Source organism: Myotis yumanensis, unplaced genomic scaffold (assembly GCF_028538775.1).
Source record: "Myotis yumanensis isolate MYYU_CA2020_CCGP unplaced genomic scaffold, mMyoYum1.0.hap1 SCAF_2, whole genome shotgun sequence".
Taxonomy (NCBI): domain Eukaryota; kingdom Metazoa; phylum Chordata; class Mammalia; order Chiroptera; family Vespertilionidae; genus Myotis; species Myotis yumanensis.
This window is the reverse complement of record NW_027223753.1, coordinates 83,180,937-83,205,279: the sequence shown is the minus strand read 5'-3', so window position 1 is coordinate 83,205,279 and position 24,343 is coordinate 83,180,937. Positions and strand designations below refer to the sequence as shown.

The 24,343-nt window shown below is 47.9% G+C and overlaps 1 protein-coding gene across 7 annotated transcripts in view; it reads left to right on the top strand.

Moving 5' to 3' along the window:
* PHACTR1 (phosphatase and actin regulator 1) overlaps positions 1–24,107 on the top strand; it is a 523,468-nt gene extending 499,361 nt beyond the window's left edge. For all 7 annotated transcript variants that reach the window (XM_070405716.1, XM_070405720.1, XM_070405717.1 and 4 more), the window contains 5 exons: positions 10,757–10,812; positions 15,714–15,775; positions 20,491–20,631; positions 23,223–23,299; positions 24,032–24,107. In XM_070405716.1, coding sequence (XP_070261817.1) covers positions 10,757–10,812; positions 15,714–15,775; positions 20,491–20,631; positions 23,223–23,299; positions 24,032–24,047 — 352 coding nt within the window. In that variant the 3' untranslated portion in view covers positions 24,048–24,107. The remainder of the gene's footprint in view (positions 1–10,756; positions 10,813–15,713; positions 15,776–20,490; positions 20,632–23,222; positions 23,300–24,031) is intronic.
* Positions 24,108–24,343: the final 236 nt, after the last annotated feature.

Sequence of the window (24,343 nt, the reverse complement as noted above, 5' to 3'; positions counted from 1 at the left end):
GTCAAAGGTGTCATGATAAAGGTCAAGTAAAATGGGGGGCCCCACGGAGGCCACAGGATTTGGCAGTTAACTCATCAATGACCTTCACAAGAACTGGTTCAGTAGAGCAAGGTTTCTCCCCCTCAGCACTGCGGAAGCCCTGGACCGGCTCATTCTTTGTTGTAGGAGCTGTTCTGTGCATCATAGGATACTGGGCAGCATCAGTGGCCCTAACCCACTGCATGCCAGTAGCGTCCTCCACAGTGATGACAACCCAATATGTCTCCAGATGTTGCCAAACATACCTCAGGATGGGGGATGGCAAAATCGTCCCCCGTTGAGAACCAGAGTGGTACAGTGGTTACAGAAGCCACATTGCAATGGGTCTTTTGAGAGACCTGGCAGCCAGGAGCAGGGGGAGACGGAGTTCACTGGAGGAGGAGGTAGGGTTAGGGGGATGGTGTTGTTTTATCTGTTTCAAATGAGAACACACGTGTTTGCCCTAGGGCAGTGGTCAGCAAACCACGGCTCGCGAGCCACATGCGGCTCTTTGGCCCCTTGAGTGTGGCTCTTCCACAAAATACCACATGCGGGCACGCACATACAGTGCGAAGTTGACTTAAAACTTAAAGTAAAGTTTATTAAGTTAATTTTAGGGAACGCTGTGGAGTGAAAGAAGATGTAGTGTCGAGGATTGAGAAAGGTATGTTGAGATGGTTTGGACATATAGAGAGGATGAACGAAAGGAGATAGACGAAACAAGTATACAAGACGAGCGTGGATGGGAGAGTTAGAAGGGGTCGACCTCAGCGAACGTACCTCAATCAGATTGAGGACGTTTTTAGCAAAGGCCAGTTTAGGAGTACCCTAATTAAGTTAATAACAATGTACCTACCTATAGTTTAAGTTTAAAAAATTTGGCTCTCAAAAGAAATTTCAATTGTTGTACTGTTGATATTTGGCTCTGTTGACTAATGGGTTTGCCGACCACTGCCCTAGGGAAAGAACTAGAAAGAGGGAAAGATTAAAGACAAGGGATAGTCATTCATTTAATAACTTCACAAACGTTAAATATCTCCAGTTACCAGACTCAGTGCCAGGCTCTACAGATGCCATGGTGAGCAAATGAGGGGTTTCTGGTTCAAAAACTATGGAAATTTTCAAAATGACAGCAGAGCATTAAACCCCTTCTAAGGGCTCTTCTAAGCAGAGGCCCTGTGCAAGGGCCCAAGTTATATGCCCATGAAGTGACCTGGTGCTGCATGGGGTAGGCATGGCCCCACCTTACAGAGCTTCAGCCCCAGGGGCCAGCGCATGAGGTGGACAATAGGGGAAGTATAAGCAGCGCCGGGATAGGGGGTGCAGGACTACCAGCACATGCTGTAGAGCAGCAGTTCTCAACTTGTGGGTCTCGACCCCTTTGGTGGTCGAATGACCCTTTCACAGGGGTCGCCTAAGACCATCCTGCATGTCAGATATTTACATTACGATTCATAACAGTAGCAACATTACAGTTATGAAATAGCAAGGAAAATAATTTTATGGTTGGGTCACAACATGAGGAACTGTATTTAAAGGGCCAGAAGGTTGAGAACCACTGCTGTAGAGGCACCTTAACCAAAAGCTTGGTTACAGAGGAAATGGTGTGCAAGGTTTAAGCGCAGTGGGGATTATCATCAGTTAGCCAGACAAAGGGGAATGGAAAGAATGTTTAGATATAAGGAAGAGCGTGCAAATCCAGAAGGAAGCAAGAATGGACTTTTATGTCTGAAGGGGGAGATTCTTGGCAAGCGTCCCAATCATGAAGGCTCTTACAGGACACTGAGTGTTTTGACTCCCTCCTACAGGCACTGGGAAGGCACGCACAGTTTTCAAGCAGAGAGTATGTGATCAAACTTGCCTCTTAGAAAGACCATTCTCTCTGGGCTGAAAGAGGACTGGAGTGGGACAGGCTGGCAGCAACCAGGAGAGATGCTGGTGGCCTGCTCTCCCGGGTGATGGGACAGAAGGAGAGAAATGGTCTGGACTTGATGATTGATTGGCTGTCAAGGAGAAAGTACAGATGATGATGATGCCCAGTGTCCTGGCCTGGGCAGCTCACTGGGGGTGGGATCCAGAACTATCTGGACAGAAGAGAAAGAAGATGGATTTTTTCATTTGGAACCCTTTAAGTCTGACAGCCTGTAGGATTAAAAGGAAGCAGCTAGAAAGATGGTCTGGAACTCAGAAATACGACTGGAGGTACAGATTTTGGAGTCACTGGCATCTGGATGCTACCTGAAGTCCTGTTTGTTGCTGAGATCACATAAGGAGCATGTGTAATTGCCAAATGAGAACCTATTATGTTCTCCATGGCCTTGTAGGAAGTGGTGATGCGGTGATGACCAAGGTCAGACAGAAATGACCCAGTTCTGCCTGGCTGGTGTGTCTCAGTGGTTGAGCATCAGCCCATGAACCAGGAGTCAGGGTTCAATTCTGGTCAGGGTACATGCCCAGGTTTCGGGCTCCATCCCCAGAAGGGGGTGTGCAGGAGGCAGCTGATCAATGATTCTCTCTCATCATTGATGTTTCTATCTCTCTCCCCCTCTTCTTCCTCTCTCTAAAATCAATAAAAACATATCTTGGGGGGAAAAAAACAGAAATGGCCCAGTTCTCATGGAATGGACAGGTTCTCAGGAAAGTTGTGAGGGAGGTGGAGGGGAGAAAATTCAGTGCTTCTCCCCACACCCGTGTCCACTTGTGTTTCCCACGGAGGGCTTCTGTGGAAACCCTGTCTCTCCTGCCTTAGGAGACAAGACCTTGTTTTCTATCATTCTCCTTGAGTACCTGTGTCTCTCCTCTTTCCATCTGTCTGAAAAGGCATTATCTCCCTCTGGGGCTGAGATGGAGAAAGCCTAAGTTAATTCTGCTTTTATTTTTACTGAAATGAGATACTGCTTCAGAGATCCAAACTTTAAAATCAGGGCTCCCAAAACAACAAGCAGCTGTAAAGGCTAATGAAGGCTGTGACCTTGTTCTCAAGCCTGCAGAAGGCTCATTAGCACACACAGCAGAACGCATCTTTGTGGGCTCCCAAAAAGGGCATGGGTTTTGTCACTTTTTGGGAGATGCTGTGATGCACAAAGACAGCGCTCCCCGGCTTTGCATATATTTAAAGCATCTTGCCACCACATTCTCTAGCATTCTCCTTTTCCCAAGGCCAAACTGAAGTGCTGTCTGTTTGCTTGCTTGTTTATGGTTACTGGTGTGATAATAGTTGTTAAGACTGATAGAAAGATCCATTCTCAATGCTGAAATAAAATAGAAGTCTCATATATGGTGATTGATGGCATGTGGCATTTAAATGGAAATTCAGTGATTTTTCAGTTCACAGTAAATAGAATTCATTTAACTGTGGTCCACAGTAGAGAAGAAATCATTTGAGCCATGGAAACAATTTTGCTACTCAGAGGTATCTTATAAACCAGGTAATAGCAAAGTTATTTAAATAGATCACTTGAAAGTACACTGAATGTTTACTTTTGGATTTGTTTCATATAAATGTGTTGGATTCATTTTATTTTAATTTTTTTAATCTTCACCCAAGAAGTGAGAATATTTTTTCTATTGATTTTTAGAGAGAGAGTGGAAAGGAGGGGGAGGGGAAGGAGAGAGGTGGGGAGAGAGAGAGAAGAGTGAAGAGAGGAGAGAAACATCCATGTGAGAAAGACACATGGATTGGTTGCCTCTTCCCCTCACAAGTGGGAATCAAAACCACAACCCTCCACTGTGCAGGCCAATGCTCTGACCACTAAGCCATGCTGTCTGGGGCAAATGTGTTGGACTCATTTCATGTAAATGTTTAATTCCCAAAAAGGTTTCCTTTGCCACCTAGCATATAAATGGTCATGTCTAAATATATAGTCAGAAAAATAAGTTATTATTTAATATTAGCCTAAATCAGATACAATTACTTAAATCTATTAGCAAGTTGGGGGTAAGAGAGACAGGGCATTCAGAAGGCATCTCTACTTTTATTCTTGGAGTTTTGGGCTCCTTGGAATTATAAAGTTATCACTTTATTAATATAGCAATTGTGCTGTTATTCAGCTTTCTAATAACCAATACTTCTGCACCAGGTAGATCTTACAAGGAACCCAGCAATGGCTGCTTTACTTGGTGGCAGGCAGCCCTGGGTGTTCCCCTAAAATTCTGATGATTAGAATTCTGAAGCTAGAGCTTTCTCCCTCTGGTCTGTGAATTTGGCTCTGTTCAAAGACACATCCCTCAAGGAAAGGTAATATATTCAACTAACATAAGTCATCTTTATTATACTCCAACTTGAAAGAGTAAGAAGGAGCCATCAATTGGGAACTCCTTTCTTAATTCAATACCCAAATATACAGACCTTCATACAACACCCTCTACCCTCCTTCCTCCTGTCACAGTGAAGGGCTGTCTGCCCTCCATGTGAAAGGTAAGACCTTCTCTGTCCCTTGGATTCTACCTACCCCCCCTCCCCCCCCCCCCCCCCCCGCCGCCTTCTCAGAGCACCTGCACTAGCAGTTGTGACTTCTCCCTCCATATGTATTTAGTTTCTCACCACCACCACTTAATCTGGATTCTTCTCATTAAATGTGTTCAGTCTTCTCGCATGAAAAAATATAAACCTCACTACAGCCTCCTTCAATTCCAACTCTCTGGTCCCCTTCAAAGTCAGGCTCCATGGAAGAGTCCTCCATACTTGTTATGTCCTTTCTCTCACCTCTGTTCTTAACCCCCTGCAGCCTGGTTTCCGTCCCACCAGCCCCTGAAAGAGCTCCAGGTGATGTGGCTTATCATCTACCCGGTGCTAAACCCACTGGGCATTTTTTCAGGCCTCATCCGACCTTTGAGCAGCATGCAGACTCAGCACTCTGTTGGCCATGCCCGTCGCTTGCTTTGCTTTTTTAAAGAGGGGACAGTCTTCCTGGTGTGACAATCTAATTTTTATCTGTCTCCATGCACAGCCTTTCCTCTAACTTCCTGACAGGTTTGTCTTCCGTAGTCTTAGCATTAACTATTGGAATTCTATAAGGCTCCATCTTGTTAACACAAGAAACATTTAAACCTGCAAGGAATTTTTGTGAGTTCATTTGAGCCAGACTGTTGACAATTGCTGGGAAGCAGAATCTCAATGTATTGGGATAATGCTCTGGAGAATGGCGTTTTTTCACCTTGTTTTATACAATCAAAGGAAAAGACATAAGTGGGTTACATGAAATCCAATGGTAGGCAGGTGGGAGAAAGCAAAGCGGGGAAACCTCTGGGACTGGATAAAAAGTAAGATGATAAGACACATCCCTCTTTTACACAGGTGGGCATAGGATAGTTAACAGTCAACAATTAACCGGACAACTAACAATGAGGGAATTTGTGGTCTGCAGCTGCTCTTGTGCCATTTGTTGTGCCCTGAGGGGTCCGGAAAAAAGGAAGTTACATGTTACCCTGACATTCCACAGATACCAGATACATTATCTTAGATGCAAAAAGACAATAGGCCCAGTAAAGTTGATCTTTGTCAGAGAAGATACTGGCCTAGGACGTGACTGCCCACTATAAACTGCTTTCTAATTAAAAGGTTTTAATTTCAGACCATCCTTTGTGGTTATTTTAGGTCTCTTGAGTTTGCAAGGCTGCCACACAGGCTTTCCCTGAGTTACTCCAGGTTAGCACGTGGCCCCTTTCATCCACAATCCTAAGCCCCCTTCTCTTCTCATTCTATGTTCTCTCCATACTCCTGGCTTCAAATATCATCTCTTGCAGACTTGCCACAAATTTCTATCACTGGCCTAGACTTTTGCCCACTGAGCTCAATATCCAGCTGCCTTGACATCTCCATTCTGATATCACAAAAGCTTTCTGATTCAACAGATCTAAACCCAAACTCACATTTTCTTCTACCCTTCCCCTAAATGTGCTGGCTCCCTCCCGGTGTTCCCATCTCAATTATTGGCATCGCTATTCATCCTGCTGTGTAAGTTATGGGACCTGGGAGGTACCCTGTGTACCTCTTCCTTCCCCCTCCATCCATATAGGCTGTCTCTATAGTCTGTCAACTTGGCTTCCTAAAAACGTGCTCGCCTACCACTATACTTTACTTAGCCCACATGTCCGTCAGCCTCTACCAGGTGTGCAAACAGCCTTCTGAGGCCTCTACTCAAACTGCGTCTTGCCTCCCCCAATCCATTCTCTGTATAATGATCAATGTAGTGTCTTATAAATCTGAAATGTTCATTCACTCCTCTCCTCACCCACCTTAAAATTTACACTCTTTGATGGCTTCACATTGCTCCTCAGATAAAGATCAAGATCCTGCCCTAGTTTGGCTCAGCGGATAAAGCATCGGCCTGTGGACTGAAGGGTCCCAGATTCGATTCCTGTCAAGGGCACATGCCTGGGTTGCATGCTTGATCCCCCAGTGGGGGATATGTAAGAGGCAGCCAGTCAATGATTCTCTCTCATCATTGATGTTTCTCTCTCCCTCTCTCTTCCTCTCTGAAATCAATAAAAACATATTTTAAAAATTAATAAAAAGATCAAGATCCTGTGGGGCCCATCCGGTGTGACTCAGCAGTTGAGCATTGACCCAGGGACCAGGAAGTCACCGGTTCTATTCCTGGTCAGGGCACATGCCTGGTTTGCATGCCCGAGTTGTGGGCTCAATCCCCAGTGGGGGGCATGCAGGAGGTAGCCAATCGATGATGTTCCTCTCTCATCAATGTTTTTAGATCTCTATCTCTCTCCCTTTCTCTCTCCCTAAAAATCAATAAAAAAATTTTTAAAAAAAGAACCTATATGGCTACGCGGCCTGGCTCCTGCCTAGTTTCCCTCCATCCTTCTTCTCCTTGCTCTCTCCACTTCAGCAACCGGGCGTCCTCCATTCTTCAGATCTGGGCACAGTGTCACTTCCTCTGGGAAGCTTTTCCTAATGCCCTAATTTGGTCAGATCCCAGTATCGCTGCCCCAGGTGACTCATCATGGAAGCCCTTCCTACAGTTACATCTTATAGATAGTTCTGTGTGTGGTTAATGACTGTCTCCCTCAGCCCTTCCAGTCTTTAAGTTCCAGAAGGGCAGGGTCTCGATCTGTTTTGGCTCATCTCTGTACCCCAGAGCCTAACACAAAACCTGGCCCAGAGCTAGCACTCAAATAATTTGTGAAATGAAATAATTTACATTTGAATATGGCTGAGTATATAGCATTTGTTTGTAAGAACAGGTCTGGACAGGAATAAGATAGACCAGATTACTTCATTCCAGGGACTTGCGGGGGTAGGGAGGGGAACAGGAGGTAGAGTTAAGACAGAACTCCCACATTATCTCCTTCACAGTTTTGCCGTGTGCCCAGCTCTACTTCCACATAGGCACTGATCTGGCTAACTCTCCAGAGTGCCAACCTGAGGTGCTGCAAGAATCTAGATTGCCTTCTAAACTGCCATGGAAGTCTATATCATCTCCAAGTTCCTTATCATTTTATTATTACAGTCCAGCTCCTGAAAATTGTTGGTCCAATTTTCACATGCAAAGTTTAATCACTATTGTGCTCCTCTAAGCTGTCTGCTCCTTAAGAACTGCCGGGGTGCTCGGTCCTCAATGGGGCTCTTAGTAGATGATGGGTAGATTGGTGGATGAAAGAAGGAAAACAAAGGTTAGAATTCTTATGACTTGGTGATCTCATCCAGGGCTCTCAAACTCAGAGCCCAGGGGGCCAGAATGATTGGAAAGGAAGAATTAGGACAAAGGTCACTACACTCACACGTGTTCTCTAAGTGCTGAGGACTGGGCTATCGCCCTATCTAGAGGCATTCAGGTGGAAAATTCTAGCATCTGAGCCTGCTATGGAGAAGTTGTAGCCAGAAAACAGTCGGCTCGTGATAGCCCAGCGGAGATCAGTTTGCAGCTTCTGACTAGTAAGGCATATGGTTGTGGCACACAGAATATCGGCCCCTAAAAGATGTCCATGTCCTAATCCCCAAACCGATGAGCATGTCACCTTTGATGGCGAAAGGGACTTTTCAGCTGTGATTAAGGCTCCTGAGATGAGATTACTCTGTATAACCTGGGTGGGCCCGTTGTAACCACAAGGGTCCTTAAATGAGTAGGCAGGAGGGCCAGAGTCAGAGAGGGGTTGCAGGTGCAGCTCTGCTGGTTTGGAACGGGCACAGGGGTGTGGGAAGCCTCTCGAAGCTGAGAAAAGCCTGGGAACACTCTGTCCTTCTTCCAGAGGCTCACACTCCAGTTAACGCTTGCTTTTGGCCCCATGAAATGCATTTTGGACTTCTGACCACCAGAACTGTAAGATAATCAATTTGTGTTGTTTTAAGCCACTGAATTTGTGCTAATTTGTTACAGCAGCCATAGGAAGCTAATACACTAGTTAAGAGTATTGAGACTACAGACACAGAATGCCTGGCTTTAAGTCCTCACCCTGCCATGTGCTAGCCATGTGACCTGGGCAAGGTACAAAACTTTCTGTGCCTCCGTTTTCCCATTTGTACAATGGAAATGATAGTCCACACTACCTCAGAGGGCTGCTATGAAGAGTAAATGAATTAGCACACATACAGTTCTTAGAACCACGCCTGCACATTTTGGGTGTGACATCAGCATTAGCTATTAAATTTGTATTTATTTGCAGAAAAAAAGAGCACAGACCCAGCAGGGTCCAATGCTTTGTCCAAGGAAAATAGGCTCAGAGCAGAGCCAGAACTAGAACCCAAACCTTTTAGCCCCTGTGCTGTTTAGAGCTTTGTCATTACAATGCCGCAATCCCACTTTCCTACCGAATCTCATTTTCAAAGTCAAATAGCTAATTATAGCACGTGCCCTTCAGGAGGGCTTAGCTACATGTTATAGCTATGATTAGCCTGGAGGTCCTCAGATCCTTTCAAGAGAAACGAAACATAAAGGCCCTCATTAGAAACCATGTGTGATTGACAAAAAGCTGCCTGGTTAATAACAGAACTTTCTCTGGTTATAGTTTAGTCACTGTTGTCTTGTCCCCTCCAAACATAACCCTTAAGAAAAATGAAACCCAGACAGAACCAGGCAGCGCGTCTGAAATGGAACGGATGGGCTGCTTGGCACGAGCCAATGGGTGAATTCTGCAGACGCTTCCGGCCGAGACCCCAAAACAGTAGCCTGACTTCCAAGAAGCAAGCTCCACCTTGAATCTGGAGGGCTTGTTCAAAACATTGTCTCAGAGCCCTGGCTTCATTCAACACCTGGGTGCTACCAAATGGTCCCGTTCAGTAGCTGTGCATCCCTGTAAAAAGAAGCAAGTCTTCCTGGGGAAGATAAATTGAGAGCCTCTCAGAAGCTCATTCTAAGCGGAGCCAGTGGCTGCATTCCAGACCCATGACGTTTGCTCAGCTGTGTGATCTCAAGTCTCCTCCTGCAGATGAGAAGCCAGTTCAGAAAGGACTTCAAGACTGCTGAGTCCAAGTTTAGAACCTCCAAACATGCAGCTATAAACTTAAAATGCTTTGGAATACAGTTTCTAGCAGTTTCCAGAATGCTGACCAAAAGTTCTTTCTCTGGCACTGAAGCCCACTCCTAGCTGTCTACAGCATGTGGTGTTGACGCTGGGCTATCACGAGCCGACTGTTTTCTGGCCCAGCTCAAGTGACAATAGCATCGAATTTTAAATATTTACATTGACATCTGGGTCTCCAGATCCTAATGTGTAAAGAGCTGGCACTTCAGACACTGGTTGCAGATACTTGGGGAGGGACCGGAACCTCTACTATGAGGAGAGCGCTCCTTTCCACCCCGTCAGCCCCAGTGGAAGACTTTGAGACGCCTCCAGCTCCTTCCACAATTACTCGGCACACCTCTCATCCCAATGGGGGATGCGGAATGCTGGGTAATGGAGGGGTTGTTAAAGAATTCCCAAGAGACAGAACCTGGCAAAAGAACCTCGCTATGCTGATCAACTGAAAAAAAAAAAAAAAAAGAATTCCCAAGAGCTTCAAAAATACGAATGCCTCTGAATACTGAGGCCCACTGGGTTTGTACTGACCATTCCTGGAACGTCACACTGGTGTACACTGGTGTACAAGCACGTGGTTCTCCCCTTTGGTGCCCTTCCCATTCTCTGGTGACTTCTGTCACTTTGTGGTGCCTGACCACTGTCTGTCCCCACCCCTCGCTGTTGCATCATCTCAGGTTCATGGCCTTGCTGTGTTTCACTAGTTATGGTTAAATTATGTGCTGGGCAACAGGAGTGTCGCTTGGGTTCCGGTTCAGCTGTCATTCCAGAGCTAATAGGCCCGTAGTGATGGGTGGAGATGAGAAGAAGAGCACCTATTGTTCTTTGCAGACAGACAAGCTTCTTGCATCTCCCTGGGGCCATGGGCCTCTTTATATTCTAACCGGCTCTGCACAAACATGGCAGGAAGCACGCTCTAGCCTCAGGGTTGGAGAGAAAGGCAGAGGCCAAGGTCCCAAGTGCAGAGGCCACAAGGAAAGAAAGGGACTTCTGTGGAGAGAAGTCCCTTGACTGAGGCACTGGAGGAGCAGGCTAGGAGGGGCCTGCAGGAGGAAGGGGGTGGGTCTGCCGGTGCCGTGACGTGGGGCGCCTGTCCTGGGGTTGAAATTGAGGAACTGAGGCTGTGGTGCTAGTCAGTCCTTCAGAGCCCAGGATGGAACAGGAACTCGGGCCACCGGCTCTGCCTCATGTACCTACGAGGGGAGAGATTAATGACCCAAGGAGGATATGATATGGTCCAAAAACTTTTCCTGGACTTTTTCCGCAGGCGGCTGAGCCAGAGGCCCACTGCAGAGGAGTTGGAGCAGAGGAACATTTTGAAACGTAAGTGACTAAGCCTGTGGCAGTCCTGATGTTTGCGTGGTGGCTTTAGTTATGATTTAGTGGCTGGCCTCAAGGTCTGTCCCTTGTGCCTGGGTGGAAATGGTTGGGAAGGTGGTGGTTGAGGCTACCTCCCTGCGGGTCAAGACAGCCAAGGCCAGCTCCCCACCCAGGGCAGGTTCCAATCCACGTGGCTCCTTAGCGGCTCCAGACACCCCTTCCCTGTGGTGGGCTGTAAGTCAGAGATAAGCTGAAAATGTGTTGTGAGAGCACTTGTCACCCAAGGATTGTGAGGTGAGTGAGCGTCACCTCTAAACCAGAATTGCCTTGAAAACTGCAAATACTACATTGAAGGCAAAAATAAGGCAAATGGCCATTTGAAACCTGGGACTAGAAAACGTGACTTCCCGTTGCACCCGGCTGCTGTTGATCAAACCCTCCTCCCTCTGAACACTAAATTTACAGTCTAGGCAAGCATTTCCAAGAAAAAATGCTTTGTGTTCACCTCTCATTCTCCCCTCGCCCCCCGCCACCCCCAAGCTGGCTGCTGGGGTGTCTGCCTAATGCCCTCATTCAAGAAAAACTCACTGTCGCTGTGGCTGTGGACAGAAAAAATAAGCCAGCCCCTTGTTTGGTTTAGGACACAGAGATATTTGGCTATGTACAGAGAATCCACTTGGTGCTTAAAAATTTATATATATTAGTATTAGTATTAATATTAGTATTATATAATATGTATATAATATTAAAAGACATCAAGTACCTCGTGGACACTGGTACGACAATTAAACAATGAAGTCTCTGCTCACATTCTACTCAGCCATTGCTACCACACTCATGAACACTTTTTGCAAGATGGCCAACAAATATTCTTAGTGTAATTCAATACCCTGTCTTCCTACACACACATCCCCTGCTAATTGCTCTCCAGAAAAGAGAACTAGAATTTCATAGAAATGCTACGCTGTGCACGTGCGCCCGAGGTCACACACGCTCCAGTCATGTGAAACTTGTTTGCGTGGGAGGGTATTTCCACTTAGAACAAACTGAAATGTTCTTGGTTTTACGTTTCTCCCCTTCCTCCCTGCGGTCTTTGACCTGGTCAGCAGACCTGGTCTGCCTGGGATAGTTTACTGAGGGTGAGCTGTTCATTTCCCCTGGGAAGGCTGGGTGACAAGGGCCCCTCCGGAGCTCTCACCTGCCTGGTGACTGCCCTTGGCACCCTGCTGGCCACCTGTGCCCTCGGGCCACTGCTTCCTTCCTCAGTGGCTGCTATACTTAGGTCTGGCCTTTCTCGTCTAGAGTGATTCTGTGACAGTGAGGTCACAGATTCACAGACTTCACAGACTTCCTAGGTCTCTAGGAATTTATGTATATATTTCTAACAAGGGGCACCCACTAAGGTTTGTAAGCTTAATATGCTGTGAAACAGAGTTAGAACTTTTTCAGATGACTTCCATGGTCAAGAGAGCACTTTTGGCCCCAACCTGATACCTGTTCTATTATAAACTCTCTGTTGTTGGAGAGAAAGAAAAACAGAAAACCTTCTATTTATTCCTAAAATAACAAATCAGGTAAATGTGCTTCCTCCTCCCTCTGCCTCTTCACCCCCACGCACAGGCCTAACAGGGATCTCTTGTCTTCTGAAGGAGTGTCTGTACATGGGCCCAGATTATATTGGTGGCCTCTGACTAACTCCTAAACCCAAAGAAGCTGAAAACTTCAGGTTTCAGAAGATAGTTCTTCTCAGCAAAAGTGAGGGTTTTGAAAAGAGGTGGTGTCAAAGCCCAGCTCACCTCTGGCTTCCTGAAGGCACAGCTCCCACCCCACCCCCACCCCCACCCCCACCCCTCCCCACACACACACATACACACCCGCTTACCCAGACCCTGGGAGATCATGGCTGGCCCCTTGCCTTGGGTTTTTATTGCCATCCAGAAAAATACATCTTAGAGGCAGTTGTTCATGTCAAGTAAGCCTGGGGGGCTTAGATTCAGGAGACCCAGGCAGCTTAGAAGATTGTTTCCATGTTTCCTTCTAGTTCCTCCTCCTTGTCCTATTCAAATAGCTGCAAGTTAAAGAACTCGTTGACCGGATTCAAACAGCTTGATCATTTCACAGTTCCAAAACTTGTTGGAAATAAACTCATTTTTCCTGTGGGCTCTTATTTTTCCCCATCATTCTGGAACATTGTTTCCTAAATAAGTATTTCTTTTTCTTTTTTCCCATTTGATTGTGAAACAAGAAATTTTTAGTAGCTCCTCCATCAAATCGTTCTAAAGCAGTGGTTCTCAACCTTCCTAATGCCGCGACCCTTTAATACAGTTCCTCATGTTGTGGTGACCCCCAACCATAAAATTATTTTCATTGCTACTTCATAACTGTAATTTTGCTACTGTTATGAATCGTAATGTAAATATCTGATATGCAGGATGTATTTTCATTGTTACAAATTGAACATAATTAAAGCATAGTGATTAATCACAAAAACAATATGTAATTCTATATGTGTTTTCCAATGGTCTTAGGCGACCCCTGTGAAAGGGTCGTTCGACCCCCAAAGAGTCGCGACCCACAGGTTGAGAACCGCTGTTCTAAAGCTTATTTTCTGAGTTTAAATCATGTGAGGAGCCATCTCTCCGAGAGTGCTAGGGAAGTCTCCAAGGGTGCTAGGGAAGGCGCTCTATGAAGCACGGTCTGGGTCTGGCACCCAGCCCCACCCTGCCGGCCCTGTAGTCAGTGCTTGCTTTGCCAGCAACCAGTGAGGCACGGTGCACACCTGAGCACACAATGAGCACACTCTGATGGTGGCAGCAGGTGTGATGATGTCATGGGCCTGTCCTGGCCTCTCTCCCCAGTTGCCTAGTGGGGTTGCCTTGGTATCACTGGCCTGAGAAAACGTTACCCTGGGTTTGTAGATGGCTTTGAACTAAAGGTATAGATCCCATAGGTGGTCTTGGGGCCCCACCCCTGAGAGGGACCTAAGAATTGCACGTAGGAGACGACGGCTCTGTGCTCTGTCACAGAATGCCACTCGAGGCGTGCAAAGGGGCCTGTAGGGTGAGGGAGCCCTGACTAGAGCCTGAGGCCAGTGACCAGTAATAAGGAGGGCCAGACACTAGGGCAGTGTCCCCGGTGAGAAAAGAGTGGGGCTGTCTGTCTAATTAGCCGTGTATCCTGTGAGCAGCCACTTCATCCTCTGGGCTTTCCCATCCTCTTTTACAAATTAAGAGTGGGAGGCTTAGTGGTTTCTCAGCCCCTCGTGGCCCTAATACCCTGAACATTTTATTTTAACCAAGCGCCCTAGCTGCCTCCTTGGAACCCCAACCCAGACTAGTCCTTTCCCTCCCTGCCACCTGCAAATGCAGCTGTCTGGGCTCTCCCCTTCTTCTGAGTCTTGCTGTCTGCCACCCAACTTATTTATCTCTGTAAGGTTAGTGCATACTAAGGTGTTAATGGCTAACTAGTTTAATGAGTTTTTATCCAAAAGAAATTTGCATTTTTATAGGAACTCTGAGAGGGAGATCAGATCTTTACATCTAAAAGAAGGAGCTTTTGCATGGGTGGCTAGGGGCAGGCTACCGTGGGGACCCCCGGGGACCTCGGCCCACGGCAGGCCATGGCATTTCTGGTGCTGCCCCCATACAGCATCCTGATCCCCACAGGGATCGTGCCCCTGAGCTCTGCGCTGAACGGCATCGTTCCTCCAGTGGGAGGAGTGGCCCTCTGTGGCTGCTGCCTGCCGTCAGGGCTGACAGGAGGGCAGGGTGGGACCCACTTCTGTGCACAGGGGCTTCCCTCTGTTAAAGATCTGCCCTGTATTGAAACGACTGAATTGCAAGTGTGCATGATGCGATACATTAATTCAGTTATTGAAATATAGTTAAACACTAGTGATTTTAAGATGAGAGAACCAGTTTCAGAGGGCACTCTTTTGTGTGCTCTGTGCCACGATCAGCTCGAAGCAGCTACCTTTCACAATGCCATTCTAATCCAGTGGGTGAGAAGCAGAGACCTTTGACTCTCTTGCTTTTAAACAATTTTCTACTTAAAGCCATGCTTCCATTCCGCTCCCAGAAGCAAGTGATGTTCAAGGTCATTCCGTTAGCTCGAAAGGAGAAATAAGCCCATGGGTTCTGCCCTGCAAACCTCTGCTCCCTTCCCCAGACCCTCTTACCTGCGGCTCTGTAAACATCTGAGGAGCAAGTCACCCACATATTAAGCTGACAGCGTGCAGGCTCCGGGGCCTGCTCCTCTAAGGCACTCCTTAAAAGTCCCAATGCAGGCAGTTGTGCCCCACACTCTGGCCACACACATGCTCAGTGGACTTCTCAGAAGATTCAAAGAATTAATGGAAGCAGGGCTTGCGAAAGGTGAGCGTTCTGAAATTCCTCTTCGTGCAGCCAGGCTGGCCTTTGCTTTCCTCATCTTGTCTCTGCACAGGTGACAGGCACCCCCACGGGCCGGTCTTGGGTTCTACTCCCACAGTGCACCGACCTGAGGGCCACATCACAATGAGCCCTGCAGTGACTGTGAGGCTGGGGGGACAGTGGAGGGAGGCCTTTGTGCTGTCCAGAGAAGGGAGCCCCACCTCACTGCTGACGGCACCTGCTCTTTTAGGACTTCCCTCCTTGTCTTACAAGCTCCACTTCTCACCCAGCAATGCTGCCGGGAGACTGGAAACCCCAGGGGACAGACAGGAACCAAAATAGGCAGGTCAGCCTGCTTGCCACCAGATTGAAAGCGTCCCCACAGGCAGAAGCAAGGCCAGGGTAGGAGACACAAGCTTCCTCTTCCCCTCTCCTAACTGCGAGGTGCTTGGCCCGGAGCCTCAAGGGCTCATAGTATGCTCCTGTGTGCAACACTGTCTACAAAATCCAAAGCATCTTAAATGTTTCTTTCAGCTCGGAACGAACAAGAGGAACAAGAGGAGAAAAGAGAGATCAAGAGGAGGCTAACTCGAAAGGTGAGGAAGTTCACAAGAGCTGGGGCAGGAGAGGGCGGGCGGCCGTCCGCTCCTGTGCCCTCTGCTGGCCTCAGTGGCCTGCAGCTGCCCGGCCCACGGGGAGACATCTCCCCTGGCAGAGTGGGCAGCTGTCTTGACTCTCCAGGACCTCTCCACGGGGCCACGGTCAACTCAGCTGCGTGACTTTCAGTCTTGTCTGGTGACATTCTGTGCTGCCTGATTTTTGTGACACTCACCTGCCCCCAAGCAACTTGATGTCAAGTGCATTACCTTTTCAATTACAGTGACTGTTTTATTTTTAAAAGTGTACCATTAGCCATCAAGCAATCGGAAACTCATGGTCAAAATCAGTAGTTCGAATGTAAGTTACTTGCTATGACCTTGGGAAAGTGTGAATTGTTCTTGCCTCCCTGATAGTATTCCGTACCTATTAACTAAGAACAGTTTAACTTGATTATGCTAAATCAATTTGGAGTACTGAATCAGGAAAAAGCCTAAAGTACCGATAAATTTTTGAAGATGTTTGAAAAGCACTTAAGATAGAAGCCATAAACTAGAATTTTTATATATTTTTAACCCCAAAAATAGATGGCTTGGCAATGCACTGTAGACCCAAATGGGTTTAATTCTGCATGAGTGGTCTCTTTAATAAGAAACTCTTATTGAGGCTGTTCCTGGATGCTGTTGGCAAGTTTAATTAATTGATGACACACAAGATATTATAGTATGTTCTGTCAGACGAGAGTGGTCTCAGTCAGCCTCCTGCAGGGACCATCTTGAGAGAAAGGTTCTCAAAACTCAGAGACAGTTAAGAGTCCCATTAAAATCAATTTTTAAAATGTTTGTTAATGGATGCTTCTCCCTAGAAATATTATACAAAGGAAGACATTCAAAGACCCTAAAATATCACACCAATTACTAAGGTGATGACTTGTGTTTCTCAACGCTCTCCTCTCCCTTAGCGCATCCAGGACTTCTGGCGACGAGCCAAACGCCATCCAAATGAAAAGGAGTAGGATACACAAGTGCCTGAGGGCCAGTGACAGGCTGCATGCCCCTGGTGGGAACTACAGCAAGAGCTACGTGAGCTCACTTCATCCAGGTGCCCTCACCCCAGCCACCATCTGATTCTTTACCTTAAGACCATCCAGTCTTTGGACACAAGGCACCCTTTGTCCTGAGAGTGAGCAGTGAGGACGATGGGAGGAGAAGTATGTTAGCTTGCTCTAAGTGTGACCTTGAAATGACTACAGCATCAAAAAGAGGTTCATTTCTGGTACAGAAAGGTCTAGACATTCACACAAAAAATGAAAATCCAGTTTTCATAAAGTTCATTGGAGTTGATTGCTGGCACCCAAAAATTCTCCTAAACTTTAGGGTTTCTAAAAACTAATAATAGGTAAATATTTAAACATCCATCTAATTCTTATCTCTTTAAAAGAAGTATATAGTCTGGCGGGTGTGGCTCAATGATTGAGCATTGACCCATGAACCAGTGGTTTGATTCCCGGTCAGGGCACATGCCCGGGTTGCAGGCTTGATCCCTAATAGGGGCAGGAGGCAGCCAATCCATGTCTCTCTCATCGAAATTTCTATCTCTCTAGTCCTCTCCCTTCCTCTCTAAAATCAATTTAAAAATTCATATTTTAAAAGTATATATAGTTTTGTAGAGAAAAATTGCATCATTTGGCAAGGGGAAAGGGAGGAGGGTTCCTCTCACACCCACCTCCCCTGGGGTGGGTTGCACAGGGACAGGTACCTCAGAAAGCCCATCATGTTGGCAGGTCTCCCAGAGAAGGTCAATGCCTCTTCCTCCTCCTGGTTTCCTGTCCTTCCCCGGGGACTGGCTTGGGGAATTAGAAATAATGAGCTTGAGTGAAGCGGTCAGTTTTAAGGGAGAGACTAGAAGCAGCTTTCACGTCTCTTTGTGGAGAGAGATGTGAGCTCCTAGCAGGTGGAGAATCCACACCTCCGGGCTCTGGGCACCTTCCCTTTCTCTGGGGCCTTGATCGCACCAGACCAGATGCCAGCGCTGGTGGCTGCTTTTCAGTTACTTCCCTCAGCCCGAGGATTTCTAGTTCTTGCAGTTCTGGTTCATTTTAATGTACGAGTGAGAAAGATAAAACACAGTAGCTGATGCTCACAGCCACAGAGCAGCCATTTTCTTCAGCCAGATTGATACCTGAAATTTGTGTTTTGTCTTTTAATAAATGCCTTCCTTCCCCTTCAAAAAAATGCTAGCTAGCTAAATGGGCAGAAGGATGGAAAGAAAGGGAGGGAGGGAGGGAGGGAGGGAGGGAGGGAGGGAGGAAGGGAGAGAGGGAAGGAAGAAGTCCACTTGAATCAGGTTATATTAATACTGAAATATGGGTCTCAATTAATTACTCTTGTTGAGTATTTGGTTGCAAATAGTATTGCTGCCATAGGTTGATACATAGTACTACCAACCCCTGCTCTTACCTCTCTCTCCAGTCCACTATCCCTAGAAAACCACTCTAACTCCAAGATCACCTCCTCTGCATCTGAGGAGGATCCTGGATTCACATGCCCCAGTGGCTACAACCAGCCACAAGCTAAAGGGACACCTCCCAAGCCCCACGTGGCAGGGGCACGAGCCCACGCTCACACGGAATCCCGGTGGCCATTGGTTGGTCGGCCCACACACCGCCTGAGACTCTCCCAGCAGAAGTCCCCTCCTCAGCGCCTCCCTCGGCACTTGGGGAAGTGCCTTGCTGACTTGGAGAGCTTGGGTCTGAGGTTCCTGTGGGACACAGGCATGAAAAATGCTCCCTGACCTTCAGAGCTAACACTTAGTTTTCTGTTTATACCAGACTCTGCCATCGACAGGCTATTGATAAAATCCAGGTCGTGATTTGCAGAAACATAAACTACAAATTCCATGCTTAACAACGTTTTGGTGTCGTGGCACACTTTGAAAATAATACCTTTTGACCAGCACCCTGGGGTGAACCTTGCAAGTCCTAAGCAATACGAACTGGAGGTTGTGAGTGGGAACCTCCTGTACCTGGGGTAAATGTGGTGAACGTTACATGTTTTTATGTATTTTAATGGCAAAAGCTCCCACACTCACAGTGTGGAGGAGGCTGGACCGCCACTGTGTGTACGCCCTGGCCGTGGAGCCTGAGAGACCTCTGGTTTCCTGTGACGGGCCAGCACTGAGGCCGAAATGTCCTGTCCCAGGAGAACCAGGGCTGCTCTAGGGCAGACCAGAACCACCTGGCAGGAGGGGGGGGGGGGGTGGTCTTCCAGGCGGGTGGGCCCTGCCCTGGCCCCAGAGGCATCTGATCCCCAGGTCTTCCCAACACTGGCCTGGAGGAAGCTGCGGCTGCCTTGGTTCTATCTGGAGCCTTGTAAAACCCTTTGCATCCTTTTCAGTACCAGCCTGACAGGCATCTAGTCGTGCCTTCCACTGTGGGCTGTTGGTAGCAAGTAGAGCGTTCTGGCACCAGGAAGGTGTATGGCAGCGGCATGAGACAGTGAAATAGCCAGGTGGTTGGATTCCCTGGTGTGTGTGTGTTCTGTAGGCAATTGTGGTAGGATTGCATCTGACTGCATCTTCCATTTAAAGGACTAAATACAGTCCAGGGCCTGGAGAAAAAGTTGCTTTAAATCAGCGGTTCTCAACCTGTGGGTCGCGACTCCTTTGGGGGTCGAACGACCCTTTCACAGGGGTCGCCTAAGACCATCGGAAAACACATATATAATTACATATTGTTTTTGTGATTAATCACTATGCTTTAATTATGTTCAATTTGTAACAATGCAAATACATCCTGCATATCAGATATTTACATTACGATTCATAACAGTAGCAAAATGACAGTTAGGAAGTAGCAATGAAAATAATTTTATGGTTGGGGGTCACCACAACATGAGGAACTGTATTAAAGGGTTGCGGCATTAGGAAGGTTGAGAACCACTGCTTTAAATAATATTGGTGAAACATGAATTGACAGTATCCTAGGAGAGGGCAGGAGAGAAAGAAGCCTGGGGCCTGGTAGAAACGTCAGCCTTATGTCATTGAAGAACAAAAGAGGGTGTCGGTGGGTGCCACCGGGAGATGGTGGAGTTCTCTTTGTGGTTTCCGTCCCTCACCGCAGAGTGATCCGAAAGGCCCATCCAGGGCTTCCTTGGCACAAACGGGGCCTAGCTCTGCCTTCGTGGGCTGACCTTTCATTTCACTTGACCTTCCTGAGGACCAGAGTCTCCTCTGACCCGCAGACCATGTTTTTGTGTCTGGAACGTTTTTGTATGTGAAGTGATCCATAGGCCCATCTTTCAGAGAGCACTACATTTGACACAGATGTGGACTCACAAATCCAGAATAAGGTAAAATCTTTGTGTAAGATTCCTGTCACCTTGATTCGAGAAGTGAGACAAATGTGGGAAAACCCTGACAGACACCCATCCCCCAGGACAGGCTGCTTGCAGAGACCAAGACACTGCCATGTTACTAGAGACAGCCAGGCTGTGCACAGGCTGGGAGGTGGCTCCGGGAATAATGTAGCTCCATGAACAATGAAACACTCCCTCTCTCTCCTAGAAAAGTCCAGGTGAGGAGCAGGGAGCCCTACCCCTCCCTCGCTGTGTGATGCATAGTTGCCTCTGGACCGTATTTTGCTCACGTGTAAATCCACGATGGGCAAGCGATCCAAACTTCTCTTTATGACCGTGCCCCCCTCTTCCGCCTGCAGCTTAGCCAGAGGCCCACCGTGGAAGAACTTCGGGAAAGGAAGATCCTCATCCGCTTCAGCGACTACGTGGAGGTGGCTGACGCCCAGGACTATGACCGCAGGGCGGACAAGCCGTGGACCCGCCTCACCGCTGCCGACAAAGTGAGGAGAGGGGCAAGGAGAGGGGGGCAGGTGCCCACACCCAGGTTTTGCCCCTACACTGCGTTCCTCGCTTGCTGCCTGGGATGCTGTATTGAAATGAACAGCAAAGCTGTGGCCAGGGTCTTGGGAATGGAGCGTTCGGTGCCCGCTGGGCAGGCTGAGAGTGCCATGTCCCCACCACCTTTGCCCAGGGCTCCAGAGAAGTGGGAGCGGTCACTGAATTGATTTCTCACCGCTCTGGAGAAGGAGCAAGACAGACACGTAATATTGTGCCATTTTACGGGAGAAGGAAAGACAGTGTGGGAAGTGGTGCCCAGAGGAAAGAACAGCACCTGTGGGGCACAGCTGACCTTCCGGGTAGAGCCATTGGTTGCAGCACCCACAGGGGTGTCCCAAAACCAAGAGGGGCTGAGGCCACTGTCCTGGCAGTTGTTGTAACCTAGTGGCAAAGACACAAACCACAGAGACAGCAAAACACGTCCCTGCACTAAACCTCCATCGACTAGAAAGAATACAATCTGAAGTTGAGTTTGTTTGTTAAGAAATGCAGTGATGCAAATGATGCCATTCTTACCTGCCCATTGGACCATGCATTAGAATTAAACTCTGCTTGGTCATCGTTTGTGATTCTAGCCCAGTCACCACGAGGAACTGGAGGGCTTCTGACCTTCTTTCCCCAAATATTCTCGGGCCGGTGGCTCCTTCACCTGCCAAACAGGAGGAAGCACAAGGAAGGGCAGGGGAGCAGCTGCCCTTGGGGAAACTGATGAGGTCAGAGGCAGAGACCTCCCGGAAATGGCCTCCCACATGGGGTCAACCCACAGGTCTGATGAGTGGGAAACTCTGCCCCTTAAATGCAGCACCATCTCTTCCTGTGCAGGAACTCGGTGAGGCCCCAGGAACTGGCTCAGACAGAGCCTGCCCCCCAGGCGGTGGTGTCTGTATTGTCCGAGGAGGAGGGCCCTGGCCCTGGTTCTCTTGCTCACACTGGCTGCAGTGTGCTTGGTACCAAGGGTAGGGTTGCCGCAGGTGTCAAGAGGAAGGACAGGGTAACTCCAGCTCCTAGAGGCTGTTGGGTAGGGAGCGGACCCAGCTTCTCCCAGGCTGCTGGGGATGGGAAACTGGACACAGAGCCTCCTTCTAACTGGCCCTTAGACGCTCACATGCCCCCGTTTCAAGAGGAGCCACTGTGATGCTCCCTAAAGACTTCTCTAGCCTCAGACTCCCCGTGGTTTGACTTTCCCACCAAAGCCAGTGCCAACCTTACAAAGAGCTCTGCGGAAGGGCACACATTTAAAACTTCAGCCCCTGGCATTCCTGTGTCCTAGACCCTCCTCACCTGTCTCTGCGCCTGGTTCCCCAGCCCTCCCAGTGGGCTGCAGCCAGGTGGATGGGCAGTGCTAGAAGGATGAGGTTATTTAAGTTTATCACAGAATATACGAAGGTTATCTAAAACATCCCATCTACCCGTAATGGTGAAAAATACGGTCTCAGCTTCAAGAGTCATGAAAGAGGAGAGGGTTTATAAATCAAAGGGAAGGGGGGTGACCCTACCCTTCTAGAAGTATCCACTGTGAGGCACTGCTGTGGCTGTGATGAGTTCAGATTGTTTACCTAAGGAAGGTGAGAGGTTGACTTTTTTTTTTAATATGTTTTTATTGATTTTTTTTTAGAGAGAGAGAAAATGAAAGAGATAGAGAGATAGAAACATCAATGATAGAAGAGCATCATTGATCGGCTGCCTCCTGCACACCCCACAGAGGATTGAGCCCGAAACCTGGGCATGTACCCTGACCTGGAATCGAACCGGTGGCCTCTTGGTTTCTGGGTCGATGCTCAACCGCTGAGCTACATTGGCCAAGCGACATTTATTTATTTTTTATTTTTTTAAATTGTTTTATTGCTTAAAGTATTACAAAGAGTATTACATATGTCTCCTTTTTTTCCCCCCGTCCTTGACAATCCCCTGGCCTTCCCTACCCCCCAGTGTCTTATATCCATTGGTTATGCTTATATGCATGCATACAAGTCCTTCGGTTGATCTCTAATCCCCCACCCCCTCCTGCCCACCAACCCTCCCTGGCCTTCCCGATGTAGTTTGATAGTCTGTTCGAGGCTGCTCTGCCTCTGTATCTATTTTTGTTCATAAGTTTATAATGTCTTTATTATCCATAAATGAGTGAGATCGTGTGGTATTTTTCCTTCATTGACTGGCTTATTTCACTGAGCATAATGCTCTCCAGTTCCGGCCAAGCGACATTTAAATGTGTACTCAGGAGCCCAGGAGTGTGGGCAGGTGAGCACACTATGGATGCCGGATGAAACAGCCTGCAGACTGAAGGGTCCTGGGTTCAATTCCGGTCAAGAGCACATGCCCAGGTTTCCCATACAGAATCATTCGCGGTTTAGATTTCAGGGCAGGGGGTGTCATAGTAGGTCTAAAGGATATCCCAGGTGATTGGGGTTTTTTCTCCCAGTGAAAACTCCATTTTGTGTGGCTTTGTCAAAGGGAAAAAAATAGAAATAAAATAAGAAGTGAGCTCCTTCCCATCTGCCCCCTCGGCATCCTCATGGGCTTCTCTCCGTTCCAGGCTGCCATTCGGAAGGAGCTGAATGAATTTAAAAGCACTGAGATGGAAGTTCATGAGCTGAGTAGACATCTAACAAGGTGAGTATCGCGGTGTGCTTTTCCCTCTCAAGTTGTCAGACCTACTTCCAAACGACCTACCTGTTTCTGGGTCCCAGCGGTGTGGTGGGCGCGGGAAGGAGAAGATAAAGGTTCGCATTGAGTTCCCACTGTGGCCACTGAAACTGGGGTGCGGGGCATTCGAGGCCCCAGCTGAAAGCCACTTTTTAACTCATTCACACTGAAGAGCTAAGTGCCAGACCACCACTAACCCCAAGGTGGGTTTTCACAAAAACTTAAGCTGAGGAGAAAAGATCGTTGTCGATTGACAGCCAGTTGGCAGAGGCCAGCCCTAGTTCACTTCTGTCATTCTCCCAGGTGGTCTTGTGTGGTGCTGCTTGGGGAACTGAACACAGAGAGATAATGGGCTTATGTAGGGTCACTCAGTGACAGAACCACTGACAATTTTTAGACACGCCCCTTGGGGGAGCATTCTGAGAAATGGTGCCTGGACTTGCAGACACAAGGTTGAGGTCTCCACCTCACTGCCAAGTCCAGGCTGTGGGCCACCAGGGCCATCTGACTAGTCCATAGGAATTCTGATTAAACTATTCCAAAACCGAAGGTGGATTCGGTGGGCCTCAGGGGTTCTGTGGGAGATGTATACCCCCCTCTGCTATCAGAAGCAAGGACTCTGAGGATGGAAGGCGTGGGCCGTGGAACCAGACACCTCGGGCAGCCACTTGGTCTTGATTCATTTATTTCTTTTCCCAGGTTTCACCGACCTTAACAGTCAAATTCCTCTTGAGTGCTATGCTGTCTTCAAAACATAAATTTATAAGAACCATAAGTGCTGGTATTTATTCACGTCCCATCACGATGTAAATCTTCTGAACTGCCTTTTTTAAAAGAAAGAGAAGGAGAAGGAAAGGAAACACAATCAGGATTCTGTTTGAGAAACGCGATGGTCACCGCTCCGTGGTGAGAGCTGCTGGCACCACCACGGATCCTGAACCGTGCCCGTCCCCGGCAGGCCGAGAGCCCCTGCGGCCTCGCGGAAGACTTTCAGCCCCGGTCCTCACTTAG